Consider the following 13,430-nt stretch of genomic DNA (forward strand, 5'->3'; position numbering starts at 1 on the left):
TATGGGAATACCTGCTCAGAGGCGGAGCGGGACTGGCCTAGTAAATAAATAATACATAATTGCGCATTGTTGGTGTGTGTATCCCTCACGATATGTTGTGTTGCGATATGTTAGCCTACATATACAAAGTTGCGTCTCCCTTTTCGATACATCTGATACCTGCGTAGGAACATACACTTCGGATTTTCTTTTTTAATAAAGGAACTTGTGCTTATTTTGTGCCATGAACTGTTATTATTTAAATATTACTCATGTTATTTTTAAAAACGTTTGCTATAGTTTTTATCCTACCTTTTTATCAAACATCCTCTGTACTCTTAACTGTTATTGGCCTGACTGGATTCTCAGCTGAAGTAATTTACAAAAAATAAATGGTGAGTAAGTAGATTCAAGAAAATGCACAGAGTCCTTTTCTTCAATCAGTTGCCAGGTTTATTGAGATATGCAGGGAGTCTGGTCCCAGGTACAGGAAAAACGCAATACTCAACATTACAATGTTTGCATGACATTAAATACCCTTCTGTATAGATGGTCCACCTCCCCTTTCTCTGACACTTAACCAATGGTCAAGGTAATTTAATTTATTGTGTGAGTGTTAATGTGTGTGTGTCTGTGTGTGTGGTCTAGTGTGACAACCTCTGAACTCAGTGCATTCTTCACACTCCTGGAGACAAAAGGTCCATACATCTGCCTTTTGTTATCTCCTTGCAACCCCCGTTGATGCCAGTGGGATTATCTCTTTTGATCTCTCTGAAGTCTAGAGCCTGTTCCCTTCTAGTCCACAGCATTGTTATCTCATTAGCTTGCAGTCATTGTTGGGCAGTTTGTAGACGCGTCGTCTCTATCAGTGGTTAGCAGTACATGCAATTTGAACCAAACAGTCTGCTATCTGCAATATTAGTCTCTTTTCAGAAAAGAACACCAGTATAGCTCTGCTAGTCCACATGCGTAGCAAACCCCTAATCAATTCTCAATCCATGTTTTCCAACATCAGCTGATGCACTGTCCTGGCACTATTGCACTGCTACTATGACATCTTATTGTATAGATTCCTGGAAAAGTGCCCCGCCCCTGTGCTATTTATTAGTGGGTTGTGTTGTATGTAGTGTGGTAATGTTGGTGTATAGTCACTGGTACACGGGATATAAATGGGTCTGTTTAACAGGAGTGGTTTAAAATGTATATTTGTATTTAGGCAAGAGGATTGCACACCACTTCACGAGCATGTAAAATGTAGTAATATATGAGCAGGGGAAATTGCACTAGATTGATTCACTTGCAGTTGTACAGCTGCATAAAAGCAACATGTTTTCAGTCACTTGGGGTTGTGTGTTCGAGAGAGAGAGTTTTAAAATCCCTTTATTCTATAAAAAAAAATAACAAAAATTACATCTAGCCACAAAGCAACAATTTCAGAAAAATAGCAGCACTATCACAGTCCATTCAGATCACTTTTAAAGTTTTTTTTTTTTTTTGACCTTTATAGGAACACAATGAGCTCCATCTCGCTCACATTGCACACCCAATCTCCAATGCACCAACGCTCTTTAAAACTGTCCTGCACCAGTTGATAATAATGAAAATCAATCTTAATCCTGGACACCATCAGGATTCTAAAGATGCTTACAGCATTACTAAAACCAGTGGCTAAAATCTTGCTCTTTCAGGATTTTAGAATGGCCAATTTAGCCTGACCCAGTACAAAGTTGACCAGTGAGCACTTGTTTCTTTGTTTAAAACTATATTTAATGTTAAAAACAAATAGCTGTTTTGTAAAAACAACTCCCAAGGAAGCCAGCAGGTTTTCTAAAAAAGCCACCTCTGCCAATTTCTTCAGCAGCAGTATTTTGCCAGTTGATTCCTCCTCCTCTGGCACTGAGGGGGGAGACCAGCACTGTGGGGAACAAGGGCTCCTGCTCTGGAACCAAGCGCTCTGATAAAAGACTAGTCAAGAATTGGGACATAGCTGGAATAAGAGAGGCCTATAAATCACTCAGGATGTTTTCTACAAACCGCACTGATTTGATCTGTAGAGATGTAGCTAACTCCCTACTGGCTTTCCATTTAAACACACTAAAATCAATTAGCTGGCCAAGCTTAGTAAAACCTGCTTTATAAAACACTGAAGACATATGTGCAGAATTAAGACCTTCACATTTAAAAATGGGATTATATAACAGAGGCTCTTCTGATCTAGTGTTTTTTAAAATCTTCCATGTGTTAAGCAGGTTTTTATAAAAACTAACCAGCCCGCTGTCATCATTGAGCTGTTCAGGGGGAATTAAAAACAGGTGCTTGTCAAGCCCCAGCCCTCCTGCGCTGTGTAGGAGTGAGTGAGCCAGGCCTCTCCGGCTCAGCTCTGGGGCATAGAGAAGCTTCTGGGCAGCCTGTAGCCTGAACATTGCCACCCTCACGGGGGAGGTACAGGACAGCCAGACGTAGCCAGTGACGCCCACTCCAGAAAAACTGGACCACACACTACTGAATCTCATTTAACAGACCCAGGGGAGGGTCCAGACACACCAGCCTATGCTAGAGCATAGATGCCACCAGATTGTTAATAACAAGGACCCTCCCCCTAAATGAGAGTCATGAAAGGAGCCACTGCCAGCTCTGCAGCCTCCCTTTCATTTTATCCAGCAATCCCTTCCAGTTCTGTTGCACGAATGCTTCTTTCCCAAAAAACACTCCCAGTATCTTAACCCCAGTGTTTTCCCAGGTCAGTGCTGGGGGCAGTGACGGGGGAGTTACTCCCTCCCAGCTACCAGACAGAAAAGCTGCACTTTTTGCCCAGTTGACCCGAGCTGAGGTGGCCTTTTCATAATTCTTAATGCAGGACTCCAGCACAGTGACGTCCCTGTCATTAGTAATGAAAACATTAAGGTCATCAGCATATGCAGCCTGATGGGGGTGCTGTTGGGTGCAGCTGGCACAGCCAGCCCGGTTAGCTTCTCCCTCAGCTGATGCAGGAAAGGCTCTATAGAGAGGGAGTAGAGCATCCCTGAGAGGGAGCAGCCCTGCCTTATCCCCTTCTGCACAGGGAAAGGGACACTCAGATCATTGTTTACTTTCACCAGGCTAAAAACATTCTTATAGCGGAGTATAATATTAGAAATAAAAACAAGGCCAAAACCAAATGCCTTCAGTGTATGAAACAAATACGCACGGTCAAGTCTGTCAAAAGCTTTTTCCTGGTCAATTGAAATTAAACCAACGTCAATATTAAAAAGTTTGGACACATTAAAAAGGTCTCTTATTAAAAACAGATTATCAAAAATGGATCGGTCTGGTACCCAATAGGATTGATCCTTATGCACCACTGATACTATTTGTGTCTGCAGAAGATTTGCCAGCGCCAGACTTGCAGTCTGAGCACAACAATGAGACGGGGCGCCAGTTCTTAAGGTTACAGAGGCCTCCTTTCTTGGGTAGAAGTGTGATTACTGTCCTGCGGCAGTTCAAAGGCAGCTCTCCATCCTGGTTGCATTCCTGAAGGACCTTATAAAAATCCTGTCTGATACTGTCCCAGAATCATTTCTAAAATTCAGCTTGCAGCCCGTCGATCCCGGGTGCTTTCTGGTTGGAGAGCTGCATGACGGCGACAGTGAGATCCTGGAAGATCAGCGGGGTGTCCAGCCTGCGCCACTCCTCCTCACTCAGACTGGGGAGCCCCTGATGCAGTCATTTCATCTCTCCCAGGTCACAGTTTTCAGCCTTAAAGAGACCACCGTAGAAATCCACTGCCGCATGCCTGAGTTCCACAGGGCTGGAGACCTCTCTCCCGCAGGGCAGCCTCAGACAGCTCATCTGCTTGTGCTCCGCTGTCTTCCTCTCCAGGTTGAAGAAGGCGGCTGTAGGAGCGTCCATGTCTTGAAGCTCAGTGAAACGAGCTCTGAGCAGGGAGCCCATCACCTTCTCCTCCGGCAGGCTGCCCAGGTGCTGCCGTCTCTCCTGCAGGCCCTGGTACGCCTCCTCACTGCGCTGAACATCCAACTGCCTCTCAAACTCCACAATCTCACTATCTAACTCACTGACCACTGCATCTACTGACCTGATGACACTCTGGGTGTATTGCTGACAAAGAACTTTAATTTGGACCTTTCCGATATCCCACCACTACCTGGCATACTTATTTTTCTCTTTTCTACAATTCTCCAAAAATAATTTAAAATAATTGGTGAATTGTTTGTCTAACAGTAGTTTTGTGTTAAAATGCCAGTATGACTTTGAATGTGTTTTGGTGGATAAAGATATAGTAGTAGATACAAAGTGATGATCGGAAATAGAGTTGGGTGAGATACTAATGAATTTATTTGTGTGATGTTTTCGTGTGTAAAACCGGTCCAAACGTGCCCCTGACAGCTGATTCGGATTGACTTTAATCCATGTGTATTGTTTGCTGGTGGGATGAAAATTCCTCCAGATGTCAACCAGGTCAAAAGTGTTTAATACAGTGGCCAGCTCTCTAACAGATTGGTGTTTGGGCTCCCCCTGGTTTCTATCATTGATAAAATCCATAGTGCAGTTAAAATCTCCTCCCAGTATGACGACATTACCAGTGTCACATTGTCCCAACACCTGACCCAACTTTTTAAAAAATAAAACTCGCTCCCCACCAACATTAGGAGCATAAATATTAATAAAACAAATTAAAAAAACAGCATATTTTACTTCTACTTTTAAGAGTCTTCCTTGAACAATTTTATTTATTGCTAAAATTTCTACCTTAAAACCTGGAGAAAATAAAACAGCCACCCCTGCACTAACATTTGAGACGTGACTTAAAACACAAATCAAATATCAAATTCAGCTAAAGTTGCTTTCCTGAGCACAACATTTGCAGAGTATAGAAAATGTTTCTGGTCTGGGAAAAAAGATTTTACCTCTACTAGCTTGTAGCAGGGGGAGAGCTGTGCTGACTCTGCTTGCGTGTTCACAGAGCTGCAGAAAGAGGGCAGCAGTCGTCCAACAACCACCTGTGAGTCATGGCAGTGACAAGAGGAGGTGAGAAAGTGGGTGTGTGGACTTTCCCCCTCTCTGCATGGCTGGGAGGCGAGTCTTGGGGAGATTGTTAGCCCTATAAGATAATGCTCTGCTGTTAACTCAGGTCTGCCCTTTTAGATGCGCCGAGAGTGCGAAAGTGCTGGTCCAGGACCGAGAACCAGTCGGGAGAGAATGAAACTGAGTGTTTCAGAGCGAGACAGTGAGGGCGGGGAACCCTTGGGCAGACCCCGGAATATTGTAGCCGAGCAGACTAGTTAGCCGGCAGCGTAGGTTGGTGATCTGGGTTACACGGGCAGCGGCGACCGGGATATAGCTGCCAAGCGCAGCACCTTTTCTTTACAGTTTTGTTACTGTTTTATTTTCCCTGTTTCTTTGTGCCTTTGATTTTTGCATTATTGTTTTGAAGCACCTATGAGTGCGCCTGGACTGTTTACCATTGCTTGATATTCCTGTGGTTCTGTTTACCATAGTTGGTAAGCAGACCACGGAACAACAGCGCCCTCTGAGTGCTAAAGAAACCCAAAGTACCCCTAAAATAAAACTGGGCACCTGTGCGGTGTTGTCAAGTTCACCTGTCTGTCTCCTGAGTCAGTGAATTACCCACCACCCTTCCACATAGCTCTTACCCCACTATCAAGAAAAGTGCTGATTTCTTTAATAGTATATAATTTGCCCTTAATGGTTTGGCTGGCCGAAATGTCAGAGAGCTGTGAGGTATCGGAGAAATTTCCATCATCCTCTTCTCCCTCCTCATACAGTGGCATCTCCTCCTCGTCCGCCGATTCCTCTGCCTCTGCCTCCGCTGGCTCCTCTGCCACCGCCCACCCCCCGGGCCGAGAGGAGCCACCCGGGACAGGATCCCCATCAGAGCCGGCTTGAACTCCGGCACCGTGGACTCCCTGGGCCGAGAGGAGCCACCCGGGACAGGATCCCCATCAGAGCCGGCTTGAACTCCGGCACCGCGGACTCCCCGGGCCGAGAGGAGCCACCCGGGACAGGATCCCCATCAGAGCCGGCTTGAACTCCGGCACCGCGGACTCCCCGGGCCGAGAGGAGCCACCCGGGACAGGATCCCCATCAGAGCCGGCTTGAACTCCGGCACCGCGGACTCCACGGGCCGAGGGGATCCACCCGGGACAGGATCCCCATCAGAGCCAGCTTGAACTCTGGCACCGCGGACTCCCCGGGCCGAGAGGAGCCACCCGGGACAGGATCCCCATCAGAGGCGGCTTGAACTCCGGCACCGCGGACTCCCCGGGGCGAGAGGAGCCACCCGGGACAGGATCCCCATCAGAGCCAGCTTGAACTCCGGCACCGCGGACTCCCCGGGGCGAGAGGAGCCACCCGGGACAGGATCCCCATCAGAGCCGGCTTGAACTCCGGCACCGCGGACTCCCCGGGCCGAGAGGAGCCACCCGGGACAGGATCCCCATCAGAGCCGGCTTGAACTCCGGCACCGCGGACTCCCCGGGCCGAGAGGAGCCACCCGGGACAGGATCCCCATCAGAGCCGGCTTGAACTCCGGCACCGCGGACTCCCCGGGCCGAGAGGAGCCACCCGGGACAGGATCCCCATCAGAGGCGGCTTGAACTCCGGCACCGCGGACTCCCCGGGCCGAGAGGAGCCACCCGGGACAGGATCCCCATCAGAGCCGGCTTGAACTCCGGCACCGCGGACTCCCCGGGCCGAGGGGAGCCACCCGGGACAGGATCCCCATCAGAGGCGGCTTGAACTCCGGCACCGCGGACTCCCCGGGCCGAGAGGAGCCACCCGGGACAGGATCCCCATCAGAGCCGGCTTGAACTCCGGCACCGCGGACTCCCCGGGCCGAGAGGAGCCACCCGGGACAGGATCCCCATCAGAGCCGGCTTGAACTCCGGCACCGCGGACTCCCCGGGCCGAGAGGAGCCACCCGGGACAGGATCCCCATCAGAGCCGGCTTGAACTCCGGCACCGCGGACTCCCCGGGCCGAGAGGAGCCACCCGGGACAGGATCCCCATCAGAGCCGGCTTGAACTCCGGCACCGCGGACTCCCCGGGCCGAGAGGAGCCACCCGGGACAGGATCCCCATCAGAGCCGGCTTGAACTCCGGCACCGCGGACTCCCCGGGCCGAGAGGAGCCACCCGAGACAGGATCCCCATCAGAGCCGGCTTGAACTCCGGCACCGCGGACTCCCCGGGCCGAGAGGAGCCACCCGGGACAGGATCCCCATCAGAGCCGGCTTGAACTCCGGCACCGCGGACTCCCCGGGCCGAGAGGAGCCACCCGGGACAGGATCCCCATCAGAGCCAGCTTGAACTCCGGCACTGCGGACTGCCTCCTCACAGCCAAGTACTACCATTGGGGCCGACAGAGATTCACCTCCGCTAACCCCACCTGATACCTGAACCTGAGAAGCGGGATCAGCGGGCCGGGAATCACCATCCACACCCTCCTCCGTCCGACCACTCTGTTCCACCGCAGCGCAGGGTTGAGACCCCCCACCACTGCCGTGAGAAACCATCGGTCCCCAAATTGACTCTCCCCTGCCCGCCACACCAGCAGCAGCAGAGGACGCCTTCCTCTCTATCAGCCGCCGTTTCTTCCCCACCACCTTGAACTCACTCTCCTGGTCAGCATCAGCTGATGTTGTAGCAGCCTCTGGTTTGGCTGCAGACTCACTGCTGGCAAGGTGTTGCTGGGCTGAGTCGCCTGGTTCCAGTCTCTTCCACTTGCGTTCTCTGAACCACTTCGCTCCCCTCAGAGGATATAAAGTGTTCCTTTAATTGACACCAAATACCATGAATGAAACGATACAACTGTCTGGATTGAGCTAAGTAGGATACATCTCTGGGGTCTTCAAGTGGGCACCTTCCATCCTTGGTGTTTCGTTGACTAGCCCACGACACCTCAAGAGGGCTCAACAGTGATTCTGGCGTCCCAGCATCAACCCCCAGTGTGTTCAGGCTTGGTTCCTGTGCTTGATCTCTGCAGGGGCTCATATGAACACTGCAGTCCCTGGTTCAGTGTGTTCAGGCTTGGTTCCTGTGCTTGATCTCTGCAGGGGCTCATATGAACACTGCAGTCCCTGGTTCAGGCTTGGTTCCTGTGCTTGATCTCTGCAGGGGCTCATATGAACACTGCAGTCCCTGGTTCAGTGTGTTCAGGCTTAGTTCCTGTGCTTGATCTCTGCAGGGGCTCATATGAACACTGCAGTCCCTGGTTCAGTGCATTCAGGCTTGGTTCCTGTGCTTGATCTCTGCAGGGGCTCATATGAACACTGCAGTCCCTGGTTCAGTGCTTCAGGCTTCCTGTGCTTGATCTCTGCAGGGGCTCATATGAACACTGCAGTCCCTGGTTCAGTGTGTTCAGGCTTGGTTCCTGTGCTTGATCTCTGCAGGGGCTCATATGAACACTGCAGTCCCTGGTTCAGGCTTGGTTCCTGTGCTTGATCTCTGCAGGGGCTCATATGAACACTGCAGTCCCTGGTTCAGTGTGTTCAGGCTTAGTTCCTGTGCTTGATCTCTGCAGGGGCTCATATGAACACTGCAGTCCCTGGTTCAGGCTTGGTTCCTGTGCTTGATCTCTGCAGGGGCTCATATGAACACTGCAGTCCCTGGTTCAGGCTTGGTTCCTGTGCTTGATCTCTGTAGGGGCTCATATGAACACTGCAGTCCCTGGTTCAGTGTGTTCAGGCTTAGTTCCTGTGCTTGATCTCTGCAGGGGCTCATATGAACACTGCAGTCCCTGGTTCAGGCTTGGTTCCTGTGCTTGATCTCTGCAGGGGCTCATATGAACACTGCAATCCCTGGTTCAGTGCGTTCAAGCTTGGTTCCTGTGCTTGATCTCTGCAGGGTCTCATATGAACACTGCAGTCCCTGGTTCAGTGTGTTCAGGCTTGGTTCCTGTGCTTGATCTCTGCAGGGGCTCATATGAACACTGCAGTCCCTGGTTCAGGCTTGGTTCCTGTGCTTGATCTCTGCAGGGTCTCATATGAACACTGCAGTCCCTGGTTCAGTGTGTTCAGGCTTGGTTCCTGTGCTTGATCTCTGCAGGGGCTCATATGAACACTGTAGTCCCTGGTTCAGGCTTGGAAAACTGTGGTAAATGCATATTCTAACCATGGAAAAACTGCAATAATACTCTGGTAAACATTCAAAAGGGTAGCAGCTGTATGGTCCTTATTAAGCATGTTTGAAAACACACCAGGCGTTTAAGCGTATTTCACCCTGTAAAAGTTTGCCTGTGGTAAAGCTGCAGTTCACCAGTTCTCCTGCTTGTCCTATGCATTTGCAGTGCTGTGGGTAAGCGTGTGTTTTTCACAGCGCTTGACAGACGGCTTTCTGATTGACCTTGCTGTTCCACTTCAATATGCTCCTGGGTGTTTCATGTCAGTCACAGCTGCAGCAGCAGCCAATGTTTCCAGTTGTGAGTTTGCCTTTATAAAAGTTTACCACAGTATATTTACATGGTGCTTTTGCACTTTCCCCAGGGTTATACTATGCATTTCCCATAGTTTACCCTGGTTTGCCACGTTTATTAATGTGATTTGCGATACCTCACTTTTCTTTACAATGCTTATTTATGCTTTCCCATGCTTTCACTGTGCTTTATTAAACTTTTAAAAGGGTGTGTAGTGCAGTGTGTGTGCTCCTGTCCGCAGACTCTGTGTGCAGTGTGTGTGTGTGTGCTCCTGTCCTCAGACTCAGTGTACAGTGTGTATGTGTTCCTGTCCTCAGACTCAGTGTGCACATGTATGCTCCTGTTCTCAGACTCTGCAGTGTGTGTGCTCCTGTCCTTAGACTCAGGGTAGTATGTGCTCCTGTCCTCAGACTCAGTGTGCACGTGTATGCTCCTGTCCTCATACTTTGTGCAGTGTGTGTTTGCTCCTGTCCTCAGACTCTGTGCAGTGTGTGTGTGCTCCTGTCCTCAGACTCAACGTACAGTGTATGTGCTCCTGTCCTCAGTCTCTGCAGTGTGTATGCTCCTGTCCTCAGACTCAGTGTGTGTTCCTGTCCTCAGACTCTGTGCAGTGTGTGTGCTCTTGTACTCAGACTCAGTGTAGTATGTGCTCCTGTCTTCAGACTTAGTGTGCACATGTATGCTCCTGTCCTCAGACACTGTGCAGTGTGTGTGCTCCTGTCCTCAGACTCAGTGTGCAGTGTGTCTGTGTGCTCCTGTCCTCAGACTCAGTGTGCAGTGTGTGTGCTTCTGTCCTCAGACTCTGTGTGCAGTATGAGTGTGTGCAGTATGTGTGTGTGCTCCTGTCCGCACTCAGTGTGCAGTGAGTGTATGTCTGTGTGCTCCTATCCTCACTCAGTGTACAGTGAGTGTATGTTTGTTTACTCCTCTCTCCAGATGCTCTGTTTGAGTTCTGTGGAGGGAACTTCACAGTGACGGGCCCGAGAGCAACTGCTGGGATCTTTGCTACATACCTGGCGCCATACCTCTCAGTGGGAGGAGGCTTTCTGGACCAGGTGAGCAGGCATGCGAGCACAGTGACTGAAAATCAAACTACTGCAATACTACAATAATGTACTGCTTCCTGTTTTCCATGAGTTGTTGATCTTTATGCAGCTGAAACAGATTTGTAGGTTTGCAGAGAGCTGTCCATACTGCTGCAGGACCACAAAGTGTGCAGCTGTAATAATTTGCTCACCTTTCCTGCGACTCCATTCAACAAGCTTTCATTCATTGAAAGCTTCTTTTAAACTCCAGTAAGACAAAAGCTACGAGATTCTCCGCCAGAAGGACAAATGCTGCTGTTGATTCAACTTTAGTTAAGTTAGATAACAAAGTCATTGAGTTAGTTGACAGCTGTAAGTATCTGGGTTTTTGGCTGATAGTAATCTCGATTTCAAGGCTCATATTAACCATCTTGCAAAGAAAATTGAAATTCATGATTTCTACCACAAATGGATTATGATGACAGTCCATAGGTTTGCATCACCCTTAACATTAAGCAAATAGGGTCCCATAATAGGATGCAGCCTTGAGATATATTACAAACTCAAGTTATAGTTCTCATCATTGTGTGTTATATGGTGCTCATCATTGTGTTATATAGTACTCATCATTGTGTGTTATGTGGTTTGGTTGGCTGGACCTCTTTGGCATTGTGCAGGTTGAAGTCCTGGTATATATATTTTTTTATACAAGGCTATACTAAGTTTTAAATAGCAATTCAACTTTAGTTAATGTTGATAACAAAGTTCATTGAGTTAGTTGACAGATGTAAGTACTAAGTATCCCTGCGAGTTTTATCGGCTGATAGTACAATATCGATACAAGGCCGTCATATTAACCATCCTTGCAAAGCAACGTGAAATTCATGCCTTTTCTACCAGCAAATGGAATTATGATGACAGTCCTCCATATATAAACGAATGCTTTACAGTTGCTTGTAGTAACTACGATCTTGGATCACACTCATTTTTGTATTTCACAGTTCCTAAAGTGTGCACTGAGGCTGCTAAAAGATACTTTACTTATTTTGCTCCTTGGTCTTGGAATGAATTACTGCCTAACTTCAGTTGCAGTCCCAGATAACTTTAGTACAATTCCAGAGTAAGCTGCATGATTATCTAATTGAGAGTTGTGCTTGTTTTAAGTAGTTGATTACACCTGTATTGATTGTCAATGACTGATTGCTTATTGTACTGAGTATGACTTGTCTGTGTTTTAAAAGTATTTTATTTCTGTATTTGTATGTTTGTATTGTAATATGTTTTATTGTATTGCTGCTGCCTTTCTTGGCTAGGTCTCAAGAAAGAGATTTTAATCTCAATGTGATTTCCTAGTAAAATAAAGCTTTAATAATAATAATAATAATAATAATAATAATAATAATAATAATAATAATAAATAATAATAATAATAATAATAATAATAATAATAATAATAATAATAAATACCATGGATATATATCTTGTAAGGCATAGAAACTGAGAACTGTCTTTATCCTCAAGTAGTACCATAGATCATGTTTTAAAATGCAAGGAATTCTCAACATTATTAGAGGTAGGCACCGAACACTGTGGAAGTGCACCGCAGGTAAGAGTTCTGAAACGGTTTAGTTAGCGACAGTCATTCTGTGGCGCTGTTCCAGGTGCTGGGCACTGCCTTGCTGCTGCTGTGTATCCTGGCACTGAATGACCGCAGGAACAGCCCGGCGCTCAGCGGCACGGAGCCTCTGCTCATCGGCCTCCTCGTGGTGGTGATTGGCATCTCTCTGGGCAGCAACAGCGGGTACGCCATCAACCCCGCCCGCGACCTTCCCCCGCGCTTCTTCACCGCCATGGCAGGCTGGAGTCCTGACGTCTTCAGGTAGAACAGCTCTCAACACTCTCACAGCTGCTGTTAGGTGAACAAGGCCACAAACACACTGACTGATCTGTAAAAGCAATGTAGGCTTTGTTGGAAGTAGGGCTCACTGCACTAGGGAAAAGCACTTAGGGGCTGGTTAAACTCCAACCTGCCTACCCCATGCTGAGGATGCATACTGTATGCATGGCACAGTTTTGCATTTATCTGGAGAGCTTGTCCAATTGTGAGGAAGCTTGCTAAGTACATAATTTAGCGCAAGTTATCGATAGGATCATAATATGATCTGTCAGTATGTCATTTTACATGTGTGCATGTGCGCACACGATGTAAGATGTAGGTCCTGGTGATCTACTGTGCTTTATGTGGCTGATTTTGAATGCACAGCCGTGGTGTGGGGTGAATATCACTGACATGCTTGTCTGAATCAGCAAAGCTTTTCAAGTTTTGACTGACTGATTCTGCTGACCTCATTCTGTCTGTCTCTGTCTCTGCAGTGCTGGTAACGGCTGGTGGCGGAAACCTGTGGTGGTGCCCATGGTTGGCAGTGTGACTGGCTCTCTGCTCTACAAATTCTTCATCGAGTATCACCACCCGGCTGAGGAGCATCAAGAAGAGGGGGGAGGCTGCTCTGATCAAAAACACTGCCTTCGCTTTTAACACAACCCTGTGCGGGGACTGTGCCAGAGACACTGCCTCCGCTTTTAACACACCCCTGTGGAGGGACTGTGCCAGAGACACTGCCTCCGCTTTTAACGCACCCCTGTGGAGGGACTGTGCCAGAGACACTGCCTTCGCTTTTAACACACCCCTGTGCGGGGACTGTGCCAGAGACACTGCCTTCGCTTTTAACACACCCCTGTGCGGGGACTGTGCCAGAGACACTGCCTCCGCTTTTAACACACCCCTGTGCGGGGACTGTGCAGAGACACTGCCTCCGCTTTTAACGCACCCCTGTGCGGGGACTGTGCCAGAGACACTGCCTCCGTTTTTAACACACCCCTGTGCGGAGACTGTGCCAGAGACACTGCCTTCGCTTTTAACGCACCCCTGTGCGGTGACTGTGCGGAGACACTGCCTCCGCTTTTAACACACCCCTGTGCGGGGACTGTGCCAGAGACA

General features: G+C 48.7%; 1 protein-coding gene across 1 annotated transcript; it reads left to right on the top strand.

The window, feature by feature from the left end:
• The first annotated feature begins 9,356 nt into the window (after positions 1-9,356).
• On the top strand, positions 9,357-12,968 carry LOC121303279 (aquaporin-10-like). Its single transcript, XM_041233903.1, has 5 exons — positions 9,357-9,375; positions 9,478-9,510; positions 10,344-10,462; positions 12,094-12,311; positions 12,806-12,968. The coding sequence occupies exons 1-5, from the start codon at positions 9,357-9,359 to the stop codon at positions 12,966-12,968; spliced, it is 552 nt and encodes a 183-aa protein (XP_041089837.1).
• The last annotated feature ends 462 nt before the right edge of the window (positions 12,969-13,430 follow it).

This window comes from Polyodon spathula, chromosome 1 (genome assembly GCF_017654505.1).
Source record: "Polyodon spathula isolate WHYD16114869_AA chromosome 1, ASM1765450v1, whole genome shotgun sequence".
Lineage (NCBI taxonomy): Eukaryota > Metazoa > Chordata > Actinopteri > Acipenseriformes > Polyodontidae > Polyodon > Polyodon spathula.

Bases quoted from the DNA above. Each gene is read 5' to 3' on its own strand.
- LOC121303279 (XM_041233903.1), top strand. The intron at 9,511-10,343 runs GTTTGCCACGTT...TCCTCTCTCCAG, and splicing joins ATTTCCCATAGTTTACCCTG to ATGCTCTGTTTGAGTTCTGT. The intron at 12,312-12,805 runs GTAGAACAGCTC...CTGTCTCTGCAG, and splicing joins TGGAGTCCTGACGTCTTCAG to TGCTGGTAACGGCTGGTGGC.